General features: G+C 59.3%; 2 protein-coding genes across 3 annotated transcripts; one reads left to right on the plus strand and one right to left on the minus strand.

Moving 5' to 3' along the window:
- Positions 1-4,732: 4,732 nt before the first annotated feature.
- On the minus strand, positions 4,733-6,510 carry PROCR (protein C receptor). 2 transcript variants are annotated; one of them, XM_046898411.1, is made up of 4 exons: positions 6,435-6,510; positions 6,065-6,304; positions 5,300-5,566; positions 4,733-5,201 (listed from the first exon to the last, which is right to left on the minus strand). In XM_046898411.1, the coding sequence occupies exons 1-4, from the start codon at positions 6,487-6,489 to the stop codon at positions 5,089-5,091; spliced, it is 675 nt and encodes a 224-aa protein (XP_046754367.1). In that variant the 5' UTR covers positions 6,490-6,510; the 3' UTR covers positions 4,733-5,088.
- Positions 6,511-6,947: 437 nt separating this feature from the next.
- Positions 6,948-12,402, plus strand: PFKL (phosphofructokinase, liver type). Its single transcript, NM_001396039.1, is given in 22 exon segments — positions 6,948-7,065; positions 7,317-7,390; positions 7,470-7,547; positions 7,628-7,817; positions 7,924-8,089; positions 8,351-8,395; positions 8,479-8,587; positions 8,695-8,790; positions 8,861-8,953; positions 9,039-9,164; positions 9,328-9,392; positions 9,488-9,551; positions 9,669-9,815; positions 9,906-9,976; positions 10,069-10,156; positions 10,287-10,439; positions 10,514-10,678; positions 10,842-10,903; positions 11,220-11,331; positions 11,407-11,506; positions 11,587-11,692; positions 11,796-12,402. Coding segments are annotated over 22 exon segments (2,343 nt in total). The 5' UTR covers positions 6,948-6,980; the 3' UTR covers positions 11,944-12,402.
- Positions 12,403-12,855: the final 453 nt, after the last annotated feature.

Below are 12,855 nucleotides of genomic sequence, written 5' to 3' on the forward strand. Positions count from 1 at the left end.
AACAGCAACAATAGCTGCCAAGCCACAATATTTGCCAGTGTGAGAGCAAAGCACAAGTCAGCAGAGAACAGCTCCATTGTTTGTGGTGCAGGTAATTCACTGAGACATGATGCAAGAAGAAAAACAGAACAAAACCTCAAATCCTACCAGGCTTCCTTCCTCCTTCTTTTCCCTGCTGCGTAGTGTATGTGTGCAGTTGGGATTTGCTGCTGTTCCTGCCTTCAGATAAGCTCCCAGGGTGTCCGTGCTGGCTTTCCAGGAAGCAATGTGTGTTAGTGCTTGCTAGGTTATTGTTCAAATGTCCCACTTTGGGTTTTGTTCCGTTGGCTCCAGGAAAGTCCAGCACATTCAAAGATCACAGAAGATGTATCTGCTCCCTGTGATCCCCAGGTTCTGTGGTGATTGGTGGCTGTGAGATACTGCGTCCTCACTCTCTGTAAAGCTTAACCAGCATGAGTGAGTCATAGCACACGTGGACTGCTTTGTCTTTCACAGCCTTGTGCAAGGCAAGGATTAGCAGTCCAGATGCAGGGACGTTGTTCAATTCTTTTATCAAGACACTTGTCCTCAAAATGTTTTTAGAGAAGCTCTTGCCACTTTGAGAAGGGCACGTTTTAAAAAGCAAATGGTTATTGCCTGCCTTAAACAGGATCCTGATTTACGAAGTGAACACTTCTGATCACCTCCAGGTTGTATGTTCTTCCAGGGTCTGACCACAGGCTCCCTCAGCTCTAGCTCAAGATCCCATTGCTACCATCAGTGCTTTGTTACTACCCCTTGGCTGCATCCTGCTGTCCCTGGATAGGCTGAGGACTCCACAGCCATATCAGACTTGGTCATCCTGCAGGTTTCATAGGAGGGGATGTTCCACTAGGGAGGCTAGGAGCAGGTAACTGCAGCTCTTCTTGCCAGGCAAGTGAGTACGTGCCTCTGGCTTACTGGTTTTGAAGAGATAACTGGGTAAACAGTCCCTTCAGTTCTTGTGGGAGAAATATTTCTTGTAGAGCATTTGTGTAGGGAGGGAAAGGAGTTTTCACTGTCTTATAGTTACGCGGTAACATCTAAGGAGGTACTAAGCAACTCAGAGAGAATGTATTCTGCTTGGAGATGTCCAATCTTGGTTGATCAGAGATGGAGAAGACCACCTGTTTTTTTTTTTCTTGCTTAGCCAGCCTGGGTACTCCTGCTGGTTATCTGGGTGGCTTTCCTGGCCAGCAGTGCTCGTCAAAGGTAGATGATGGTGGAATCATGGTATAGGATGGCTTTTCCAGAAAGCATGACATCCTACATGCTCTGAGGAGAGGGAAGCAACAGCTGCTGACCCAATAGCCTTGCCCAGTTCTCTTGTCACCTCAAGACAGGTTTGCTGCCTGCAAAGCCCTGCTGTCCACCCTAGACCAGATGCTGCAGTTCTGAGACCATACAGAGGAGCTCTTGTGTTTGGTCCTTAGCAACCATGTGGCCCCAAGGGGATTTTTTCCTGATGCTCTTGGCCAGGCGAGAGCAGCTGCTGCTTCATTTCTCACTACAGCCAGTTAAACTGCTTGCACAGTGTCCCCTCCTCACCAAGTACAGGCAGGGGTGAGAGTGTTCCCAAACAGCAGCTTCTCCTCCATGGAAACTTCTGGAAGGGTTGCGTGGGCTGGCTTCTTGTTTTGTTTCCCCTCCTCCCCCGAAGAGCTTGTTATTCTAAAGTACTTATCTGTATCTAAACATATCTATTTCTGAGAGACAGGCAGTAGAAATAGGAAGGGAGAGGTGAATGCTACCAGGAGAGAACTGCTGTCCTGGTGGCACCCAGGTTTGCAGTGTTCCCAGAATCCAGCTGTTTAAACTTGTCTGGGGACCTCTGGTGTGGGGCTGGTCAGGAAAGGAAGGTGAAGTGGCAGTTCCTTACTGGTGTTCTTTTACATGATTTTTAGGTGGTGTTTGGATAACGGCCGCTCTGCTCCCATGCCATAGAGCTGAGCTGCTCACTCAGTCTTGCAAGGGGTGGCTTACTCAGACCAAAGCTTGTCCCACCCAGGGAACAGCCTAGCTGTGACTGGCAGGGAGGTGCAGTAACTGCCCGACAGCTTCTGTTTGCCCAGCTGCCACATCACCGTGCTTGGTGTTGACTGTGGCCAGAGCCCAGCTTTCGCCTCCTGTTTCCTCCATCTGGGCCAGGCACACTGACCTGGGAGGTGTTAGGAAAGGGAAGAGGGCAGCGATAGGAGCTGGGCATCCTCTCTGTGAGAGGGATGTGTCAGCTCTGCCTTTTCTGCCACTAAGTATTTCCAGGGATCTGCCTCCTCACCCCTGGCAGCAGGAGGCTGACAGACAGGCAGAGGAGCCTCCTGCTACAGGAGAAGGCAAATGCAGATGTAAAAGGCATAACCGGTTATGGCAGCATGGTGAATGAAGATCTCAGTGCTTCCAAAGATCCCAAACTCAAAAACACTACCAAAAAATAAGTCCCTGTCTTTAGGAGGACCGTGCAGTGCTGCCCTGAATGCATCCAGTGTGCTCAGCCCAGTGCAGCAGCAGGGTTAAAAAGGATGTCTGCAAAGTGGAAATTCCACAGATGAAAGCATCTGGAGCTGTCACAAGGTGACCTTTGAGGACAGTTCAGAGGAACAGGGCTTGTTTAGACCTGAGCAGTGCTGATAGCAGCACAGGCATTGAGCGCATAGAGTGTGTTTATTGTAAGGATAAACTCTTCTTGTCCTGGTGATGAGCAAAAGATGCAGCAGTTTGAGGCAAGGGAGACCTAAATCTGGTGCCAGAAGGATGGAGGGACACCCTGTGAGGGGGGAGCAGGAGCGATGCTGTGGTATGACCCCAAAGGTGCTGTACAGCCCTCACTCCCACCCAGCACCTCCACCTTCAGGGTGAGTGCAGATACTATGACCCCCAGTTCCTAGGGCAGCTCCTGGCACCAGGCAGCCCCTTGTCCAAGGCATGAGGACAGGCAGGACACAGAGCCTCCAGCTGGGATGTGGGCCTGATGCCAAAATGCAGTTCCAGCCCAAAGGATGAGCATGTCCCTGCTAGGCTATGTGTGAGCACCAATGGGATGCACGGGATCACACAGGTGAAGGGGAAACCCAGTCCTAGCCTGTGGGCATCACCTTACTCACTATAACAACACAGGGTGTTAGAGGCTGGGCTTCTTATCTCAGCTGGCAGCAATAGCAGTATGAGTGATGGAAAGTGTTTGCATGTGGAGAGAAAAGCCTGGTTTGCTCTTAAGGAGATGCTGTGTGGGGGTTGGTGAAAGCCTCCAGGGGACTGCAGGGTGGATAAAGCCAGGAAGAAAGGGAAAGCACCCTGTGGTTGACAGGATACAGCTGAGGATTGGCACTTGTCCTGAGGGGGAGCACAGGGCTTGAAGGACTGGCCCTGGCAGTGGCTACCAGCTGCTGGATGATGGTAAACACTTAAGCAACATCTGGGGCCAACCCTTTCCCATGTGTGAGCTGGGCTGCCGGCTGGGCCCTGCATGCTGCCGGTTGTGGTGACCCTATGATGAGGCAATTTGAGGGTGGGCAGAAGAATTTAGGGGCTGGGAGGGGTACAGATGAGTTCCATAGCCCTTCCCTTTGTGTCATGAGTTGGTTGATGTCGGTCACCGTCAGGGAAGTGACCCAGGGACAGGGTGGCTTTGGGTGTGGTGCCCAAGGAAGGCTGTAGGGCCCTGGAGACTCGAAGGCACCAGCTGTTGCCCTTTCCTTTGAGCTGCCAGAGCAGCCACATTCTGAAGTGCTGCCGGGTCTTACAGACAGGGAAAAAGGCTTTTCTAGAGCTGTCATGAACAAAGACAGCCCCAGCTGTCTAAAAGCTGATGCATTGCAGAAGCAAAACAAGCCTTCTCCTTCCAGCCCCCTATGGTTTCCCCAGTCCTTGGGCTGCCACCCACCAGAGCCGCCGGATCACTTTCTGATGTTGTACAAGTTGCAAAACCTCTTGGAACCGTGATGCAAAATCTGCCCTGCAACTCTGCATGGGCGTGATGGAGATGGGGTGGTACTGCCCTGTACCACACACGCCCCTCTGATTTCTCCCCCTCATACACGCAGCACAGCTGGCCTCCCACCCGGCTGAGTGCTGATGTTTGCCTCAATTGGTGCACCAGATCCCAGGCCACTTGGCTGCTGCTTCACTCTGCTGGAGCAGCCCCCTGAAGGGTGGGGGGCTGTGTGATGGAGGGCGGCCAGGGCTGCCTGGCCGGTCCAGCAGATGAGCTGTGGTCTCTTGAGAGACCTTCATCCCCTGTTGTGGATGTTGCTATGTCATCTCCCGTCCCACTTCTGTTCCCGCTTTCCCTTCCCTGCTGCCAAAGGGTAAGAATTTTGTGTCTGTGACCCTGTCTGTGCTTTCTGCAGGCCTGCCTTGCCCTACTGTCAGCACCCAGGGTTGCCGCTGCTCCTTGTTCTCTTTGTTCCCATTCCTTCACCCAGCTTTTGGGAGAGCCCGTGCCCGTATGCGACAGTGATGAGCCCTTTAATCTGCCCAGGAGAAACTGTCTGTTGTCAGCCTCAGTGTGCCATAGGGAAGTAAAGGGAAAATAAATGACACCAATTGGCCTCGGGGGAAAAAATTGCTGCCGCAGCCAAACTGAGCACAAGCAAAGCAGCGTGCAGTCAGGGTGAGATCAGGCAGCACGAGCCCTGCAGCCTCTCTCAAGACTGTGCAAGCTCAGTGCATGCTGTGTGACCCCCCCACCCCCATGCAAGGAAGTGTGGCACAAGTCTGGGGGCAGAAGGACTTTATTTGCACCAGGCCCTGAAGCAGGGCTGTTCAGCACAGAGATGGACAGCCACCGACGGGTCCTTTCCCAGATGTGACATCTGTCCTCCAGGCATCCATCCCCTTTCACACCGGAGTGGTGATGAATCACGGTCTGAATGCTGACCGCTTCTCTCTTTTTGGCTTTCTTCTGACTTTCACCCCTCTCCACGTTTCGTGCGTCCAGGCCAAGCGTGGTTCCATGTTAAGCCTCAGTGCGCTGTGAGCGCCATCCCTGGGGCGGGGGGACCGTCCCAGCTGGGGTCCCCCTGGGGTGACGCAGGGTTGGTCCCCTGTGCCCACAGGACAGCTATGGTTTCGCTAGCAGCTCCCTCCTGTGCACAAGAAGATGCCCACGGCCATACCCACCACCGCGGAGACCCCCAGGATCAGACCCAGCACCAGCGGGGCGTGTGAGCGGCCTCTGTGCTTCCCTGCAAGAAGCAACAATGGTACATCACCCCAATTCCCAAGGGATGAGGGCCAGGAGCAGGGACTCCCCCCCCAGCGCCCCACTGTGCCTGGCACGCACCTGTCTGAGGGCTCTGAGCCCACAGGATGTCCATGCAGGTGGTGTTGAGGAAGTGCTGTAGGTGATGCGTGGTCTCAGAGTACTTCATCAGCTCCTGCTGGGCAAAGGTGGCCACCGGGTCCTTGCGGGGCCAGCGGAGCTTCCAGGTGGCGTTGGGGACGTGGAAGGTGAGGAAGGCTGTCCCATTGAGGGATACCTCGTAGAAGCTGCAGGTCGTGCCGTTGGGGAAGAGGCAGCAGCCCAGGCGGCAGTGCAGGTTTTGGGTGTCTGTGGGATGGAGGGCGTCAGGCTGCAGCTGCTCCTTGCTGTCATAGAGCTATTGTGTGTGCACAGCCCCAGCTTGTGGGCTTGCACCGCCCAGACCCCTCGTGAGCTCCCTGCAGCTTCTCCTTGGGAAATTGGCCTGTGCACAGTGAGCTCCTCATGGCTCTCTTATGGGGTATGGCCTATGGCATGGACATAAGGACATGGCTGGCACTGGAGACCCAGAGTGAGACGTTGCTCTAGGTGCAGAAATGAATGGGGGCAAAATGGGCTCTGGGGAGGAACGCAGGTACAGGGGGTGTAGGGAGGGACACGTCAAAGCACAGCCACAGCAGCATGCCTGTGTAGGGACACAGCCTCCTCATCCTCAGCATCCCACTTCCAAGCAGTGAACCCAGGGTGAGCCCTCTGCCAGGGGCTGTCCCCCCTGCTGAGCCGTCCCCAGGCAGCCACCCCCGGCAGCACAGCACCACGTCCCCCCCTCACCCCGGCAGCACTCACAGTTGAGGGGCCTCTCCTTGCTGAAGACCTGCACAATGCCGCTGAAGTAGCTCAGGTAGTTGGCCACCATGTCCTGCTGCCGTGCCCAGCCTGCGGGCGGCTCCAGCGGCAGCACCTGAGTGACGTTTCGGTCCTCCAGGAGGTGGCTGAGCCGCCCGCCCAGCGTGGCGTTGCCCCAAAACGCGTAGTTGCCGTTGGACACCCGCGTCCACTGCAGCATGGTGAAGGTGAGAGGCGCTGCTGGGAGACACCGATGTCACCCGTTGTCCCCCGCTGTCACGCCAAGTCTGGCCCTCACCCTCCAGCCCCGTGCCGGCCCGACCATCCCGCGCCGCCACGCGCGTCCCCCGAGGCGCCCCGCACCCCTTACCGTCGCCCCCGGCCCCGCAGCCCAGGGCCGCGCAGAGCAGCAGCAGCCTCAGCATGGCGGGATGTGGACGGACGGGATGTGGTGGCCCCGCTGCCGCGGTTATGAAGTGGGGCCGGGGGGGAGGAGGAGGAGGGGGAGGATGTCGGGAGTCCGGCCAGGTCTCTCCCATTTCCTTCACCCACGACGCCCGCACCCTTTCGCTGCCGGACGTGGCTGCGGTGGGGGCACGGGCGAGCGGCGTGGGGATCCCGCCCCGTGGCACGCAGCAGGGTGACAGCCCCGCGGGTGGGATGGCGCTGTGCTTATGTAATTACTGTAGGGGAAAATACTGTGTGTGAGCATCGCACGCGGGTCCGTCCGTCCGTCCCTGCCAGGCGGCGCGGCGCAGCGCGGGCACAGCCGGGCCGAGCACGGCCCGCTTCGGCGCGGGGGAGGGGGCGGGGCCTCTGTGGGGCGCGGCACCACCTGGTGGGCGTGGCCACGGGGAGGGGGCGTGGCCAGCGGGGGGCGGGGCGGGACGGGACGCCGGTGCCGGGCAGCGCAGCGATGGCGGCGGCGGAGCTGGAGCGGCTGCGGATGGCGGGGGCCGGCATGGCTATCGCCGTGCTCACCAGCGGCGGCGACGCGCAAGGTGAGAGCCGCGGAGCGGCCGGGGGCTGCGGGTACCCTCAGCCGGGTACCTTGCCGGGGTGCGGCGGGTCCGGAGTCCTCGCTGCCGCGGGGGCCTGTGGGACGCGCCGCGGGGACGTCGGGACGCGGGGCGTAAGGCACGGGAAAATGGGAGCGTGGGGACGTGGGGCGTCGGGATGGCCGCCCGGTGAGAGCGGCGGGTCCCCTCCTGCCGCAGCGATGTCCCCGCGGTGCCACGTGTCCCCTCCGCAGGCATGAACGCCGCTGTGCGCGCCGTCACCCGCATGGGCATCTACGTGGGAGCAAAGGTCTTCCTCATCTACGAGGTCTGCCCGCCCCGCGCCCCCGCCAGCCGCCCCGCCCCCGCGTGTGGCACGCAGGGATGTCACCTCCGTGTCCCCGCAGGGCTACGAGGGGTTGGTGGAAGGCGGCGACAACATCAAGCAGGCCACCTGGCTGAGCGTCTCCAACATCATCCAGCTGGTGAGCATCGCCAGGCTCCGCCGGGGACGCCCCACGTGGCAGAGCGCTGCGCCACGTCCCCCCGCTTGTCCCCTCTGCAGGGCGGTACGGTCATCGGCAGCGCCCGCTGCAAAGCCTTCACCACGCGGCAGGGCCGCCTGCGCGCCGCCCGCAACCTGGTGGAGCACGGCATCACCAACCTCTGCGTCATCGGCGGCGATGGCAGCCTGACGGGCGCCGACGTCTTCCGCGCCGAGTGGGCCGGGCTGCTGGATGAGCTGCTGCGGGACGGTGCGTGGTGTGGGATGCGGGAGGTGGGACGCGGGAGGTGGGACGCGGTGGGTACCAACGAGCCAACCCTGGAGCTCAACCCGAAGCGTTGGGCGTCGGGGCGCAGGGCTGATCAGTGAGGAGGTGGCGAAGGCCAACGGGCGGCTCAACGTGGTGGGTTTGGTGGGCTCCATCGACAATGACTTCTGCGGCACCGACATGACCATTGGCACCGACTCGGCGCTGCATCGCATCATGGAGGTGATCGATGCCATCACTACCACAGCGCAGAGGTGAGTGTTGGCCTCGCTATCGGCACAGCTCCCACTCTCCTCCTCCTCCTCCTCCTCCTCTTAATCCTCCTCACCTTCATCCCTTTGTTATCATAGCGTCGTTAAGGTTGGAAATTACCTTTAAGTTCATCAAATCCAACTTCCGTCCCAAAATGCCCCCTCTTAGAACCATTAAGGTTGGAAATGACCTCTAAGATCATCCAACCATTGACCCATCCCCACCATGCCCACTGACCGTGTCCCTAAACCATATCCTTGCAGCCACCAGAGGACGTTCGTGCTGGAGGTGATGGGCCGCCACTGCGGGTGAGGACACCAGGTGGAGTGGGGACTTTCTGTGGCATTTCGGGCCCTTGGGGACGCCTGGGTGCCACCACCGCTCCCTGCAGGTACCTGGCGCTGGTGTCTGGGCTGGCCTCAGGGGCCGACTGGCTCTTCATCCCCGAATCCCCCCCAGAGGATGGCTGGGAGGACCTGATGTGCGAGCGGCTCGGGGAGGTGAGGGGTCCATCCCTGCCGTGGGGACACAGGGAAGATGCTTGTGGTTGGGATGCGCTCAGCTGGCACAAATTTTGGCTAAGCTGCTGTGCCCTTTGCTCCCCCAGACCCGCAGCCGAGGGTCACGGCTCAACATCATCATCATCGCGGAGGGGGCCATCGACCGCAACGGCAAACCCATCTCCTCCAACTACGTCAAAGACGTAAGGCTCACCCCACTGCCTGCTCCTATGGCCAGGCCCTGCCCGCTCTGACAGCCTCTCCACCCCGCAGCTGGTGGTGCAGCGCCTGGGCTTTGACACGCGTGTCACTGTGCTGGGCCACGTGCAGCGTGGTGGGACGCCCTCGGCCTTCGACCGTGTGCTGGTGGGTGCCCAGGGCTGTGGGATGGGGACAGAAGGTGGGAGAAGGGCTTTGGCATCACCCAAGGGGTGCCCCCGACCCACTACAGAGCAGCAAGATGGGGATGGAGGCGGTGATGGCGCTGCTGGAGGCCACCCCGGACACCCCTGCCTGTGTGGTCAGCCTGTCAGGGAACCAGTCGGTGCGGCTGCCGCTGATGGAGTGCGTCCAGGTGGTGAGTGCACGGTGGCAGTGTGGGTGCAGAGCTGGTGGTGGCATCTCCACGGGGCTGGTGGCACCTCTGTGGGGTTGGTGGCACCTCTGTTGAGTGGGCGTTAGGGCATCCCACTGCTGTCACTCCGCGTGCGGGTGTCGCAGTGCTGCATCTCTCCCCCAAGACGAAGGACGTGCAGAAGGCCATGGATGAGAAGAGGTTCGATGAGGCGATCCAGCTCCGTGGGAGGTGAGCCACTGTGGGGGACCAGATGTCACCATGGGGTGACTGGGGAGGCCTGCTGGAACAGAGGTTCTCCACTAGAGCCACTGCTGTCCTTGCAGGAGCTTTGAGAACAACTGGAACATCTATAAACTGTTGGCGCACCAGAAGCCAGCGCAGGAGAAGGTAAGACAGGGTGCCAAGCTGTCCCCCCTGCCATCCCCTCAATTCTAAGGAGGACAGTGCTGTTCCCCTCCTGGTGGCTGTGCCACCATCCCCACCACACCACTGCTGTCCCCGCAGAGCCCCTTCAGCCTGGCCATCCTGAACGTGGGGGCCCCTGCTGCCGGCATGAATGCGGCCGTGCGCTCAGCTGTGCGCATCAGCATCTGCCGTGGCCACACCATCTATGCAGTGAGCGATGGCTTCGAGGGCTTGGCCAAGGGACAGGTGAGCGTGCGGGCACCAAATGCCCCACAGGGCTCCAGTTGGGGTGGCCGGGTTATCCCCAGCTCCAAAATTGAGCGCTGCTTCTTGCAGATACGTGAGGTGGGCTGGCACGACGTGGCAGGCTGGCTGGGACGTGGTGGGTCCATGCTAGGCACCAAGCGGTGAGTGGCCCATGGCTGTGCCAGAAGGGACACCGCTGTCACTGGGCTTCTCAGGGGCCTCAGTGCGGGGTCTTCTTCCCTTTCCCTTCCAGGACTCTGCCCAAGACTTGCATGGAAAAGATCGTGGAGAATGTGCGGAAATTCAACATCCAAGGTCTGCTGGTCATTGGCGGCTTCGAGGTGTGGAGAAACCCTGAATGTAGAAGTGCCCTTTGGTGTCAGAGATGGCATCTCCCACACCTTACGGGCCCATCCTGGCCCCTGGTGGTGGGGTGAGGTGGGACCCTGCTGACAGACATGCCCACGGCAGGCATACGAGGGAGTGCTGCAGCTGGTGGAAGCCCGTGGGCAGTATGAGGAGCTCTGCATCATCATGTGTGTCATCCCCGCCACCATCAGCAACAACGTGCCCGGCACCGACTTCAGCCTGGGCTCGGACACAGCTGTCAATGCAGCCATGGAGGTGAGGGGCAGCGGTGAGGTGGGAGCACCACGCTGTATGAATGTGGCCCTGTGACCAGCGTTGTCCCTGCGCAGAGCTGTGACCGCATCAAGCAGTCGGCGTCGGGCACCAAGCGCCGCGTCTTCATCGTGGAGACCATGGGAGGCTACTGTGGGTATTTGTCCACTGTCACCGGCATCGCCGTGGGTGCCGATGCTGCCTATGTGTATGAAGATCCCTTCACCATCCACGACCTGAAGGTGAGAGGCCCTCAATATCCCAGCAATGCCATTTTGGTGAGAGGAAAAAAAAAAAAAAGGTGGAAAATGGAATTGGGAAGAGCTGCGGATTAGATCTGGTGGGGTTGGGGGAACACGGGGTGGATGCAGAAGGCAGGGGACGTGCTGGGGGTTTGTCCTGCAGGCCAACGTGGAGCACCTGACGGACAAAATGAAGACGGACATCCAGAGAGGGCTGGTGCTGCGGTGAGTCCTAAGTCATAGAATCACCGAGGTTGGAGAAGACCTCTGAGATCCCCAGGTCCAACCCCACCCCACCGTGCCCACTGTCCACGTCCCTCAGTGCCACATCTCCACAGCTCTGAACACCTCCAGGGACAGTGACCCCCACCTCCCTGTGCGGCTGTGCAGTGCCTCACCGCTCAGTCTGAGAAGAAATGTTCCTTAATACCCAACCTGACCCTCTCCTGGCACAACTTGAGGCCACTACCTCTCATCATATCCATGACCCTAGGGACAACCCATGAAGGAGTAACCCCATCCCTTCTCTCTGCTCCCCCAGCAACGAGAAGTGCCACGAGCACTACACCACCGAGTTCCTCTACAACCTCTACTCCTCTGAGGGCAAGGGAATCTTTGACTGCAGGATCAACGTCCTGGGCCACCTTCAGCAGGTACAGGGATGGGAGAGCCACCAGCACTGGGCCTTATCCCACGGGGACTTGACCTCAGCTTTTCTCTGTCCCTAGGGGGGAGCCCCGACCCCCTTTGACCGCAACTATGGGACCAAGCTGGGCGTGAAGGCCGTGCTGTGGATGTCAGAGAAGCTGCAGGAGGCATACCGCAAGGGTGAGCTCAGGGCTGAGGGATGCTGGTCGCAGCATGGCCGCTGTCCCCGCTGCTGGCTGATGACAGTGTGTCCCCTACAGGGCGTGTGTTTGCCAACTCGGCCGACTCCGCCTGTGTCATCGGGCTGAGGAAGAAGGTGGTGGCCTTCAGCCCCGTGACGGAGCTCAAGAAAGTCACTGATTTTGAGTAAGTGCCCGTTCCCTGTCCATGGCTCCCCCAGGCTTCCCAAAACTCAGTGGCGAGGGCCATTGTGCCCGGGGCCGCTGGAGAGCTGTGTCCTGCTTCGTAGGCACCGGCTGCCCCAGGAGCAGTGGTGGCTGAACCTGCGGCTGATGCTGAAGATGCTGGCCAACTACCAGATCAGCCTGACCGAGTACATCTCGGGGAAGATGGAGCACGTCACCCGGCGCACGCTCAGCATCGAGAAGGGCTTCTAGTGGCCATCCCCGATGCGTCCTCCCCAAACCCTGCCTGAAATTGCTGCTCCTTGGGGCCAGTCACTGTGTAGATGTGGGAACGGGGGCTTCCCTGTGCTTGGCTGCGCAGCCCGGCCCCGAAATCATCCTCTTCTAGTTTATTATTTAATGATGGGGTACTCCTGATTCCTTATTTCATGGCTTGATAGCCCAAACCAATCACTGCTTTTAGCTGACGACCCCACGCGGGAGGGGAGTAGAGGAGGATGCAGTGCTGTGCCAGAGCAGGCACAGGGCACCAGTCCTGGCAGTCCCCTGTCCCCAGCCACCCTGCATGATGCTTGGCTGTCACCACCGCCACATGGCCCTTGGTGCCACCAGCAGGGCCGTGCCCATCATCTCAACACTGCTCCGTGACCCCACCGCGTCCCACCATCGCGGCGTCGCTTGTGTCTTAGAGATAAAACCTGCTGGAGCCAACGCTGCGTCACCGGCATGGTCATTGCGATCCCATGGGGAGGAGGACTGGAGGCCGTGTCCTCACAGGGTGTACATTGGGATGGGGGGGACCATCCTGTGCTGGGGATTGTTTCTAGGGAGGGGTTGTGAGAAAGCTGAGCTGCAGACAGCTTGCCAGAGCCCAACTAATGCTGGGACGTTTCCCTGCTCCGTGCACCCCCAAGCTGGGGTCCTGGGAGAAAAGGACCACGGGCAGCCTCCCATGCATGACTCCCTCCAGAATGCACAAAGTCTGTGTCCCTTTACGAGGAGACCTCTCAACCTTGGAGGAAAACTGCATCTCCCAGGGTTTGGTTCCCACCTTCAAGGGAAGTTCAAAGCGGATGGGTAAGGGTGATGCGCGTGGTTTTCACGCAGTTTCTCAGGGTAGCTGCCAAGCGCCTTGGCCCTGGCTCGCAGTTCTGGGGCTTGGCT

Source organism: Gallus gallus, chromosome 9 (genome assembly GCF_016699485.2).
Source record: "Gallus gallus isolate bGalGal1 chromosome 9, bGalGal1.mat.broiler.GRCg7b, whole genome shotgun sequence".
Classification (NCBI taxonomy): Eukaryota; Metazoa; Chordata; class Aves; order Galliformes; family Phasianidae; genus Gallus; species Gallus gallus.

Excerpts from the sequence above, each read along its gene's own strand:
- PROCR (XM_046898411.1), bottom strand. The coding sequence starts at position 6,489 with ATGCTGAGGCTGCTGCTGCTCTGCGCGGCCCTGGGCTGCGGGGCCGGG. Across the intron at positions 6,305-6,434 it reads CTGCGGGGCCGGGGGCGACG|CAGCGCCTCTCACCTTCACC; the intron begins GTAAGGGGTGCG and ends GGTGTCTCCCAG. Across the intron at positions 5,567-6,064 it reads CAAGGAGAGGCCCCTCAACT|ACACCCAAAACCTGCACTGC; the intron begins GTGAGTGCTGCC and ends TCCATCCCACAG.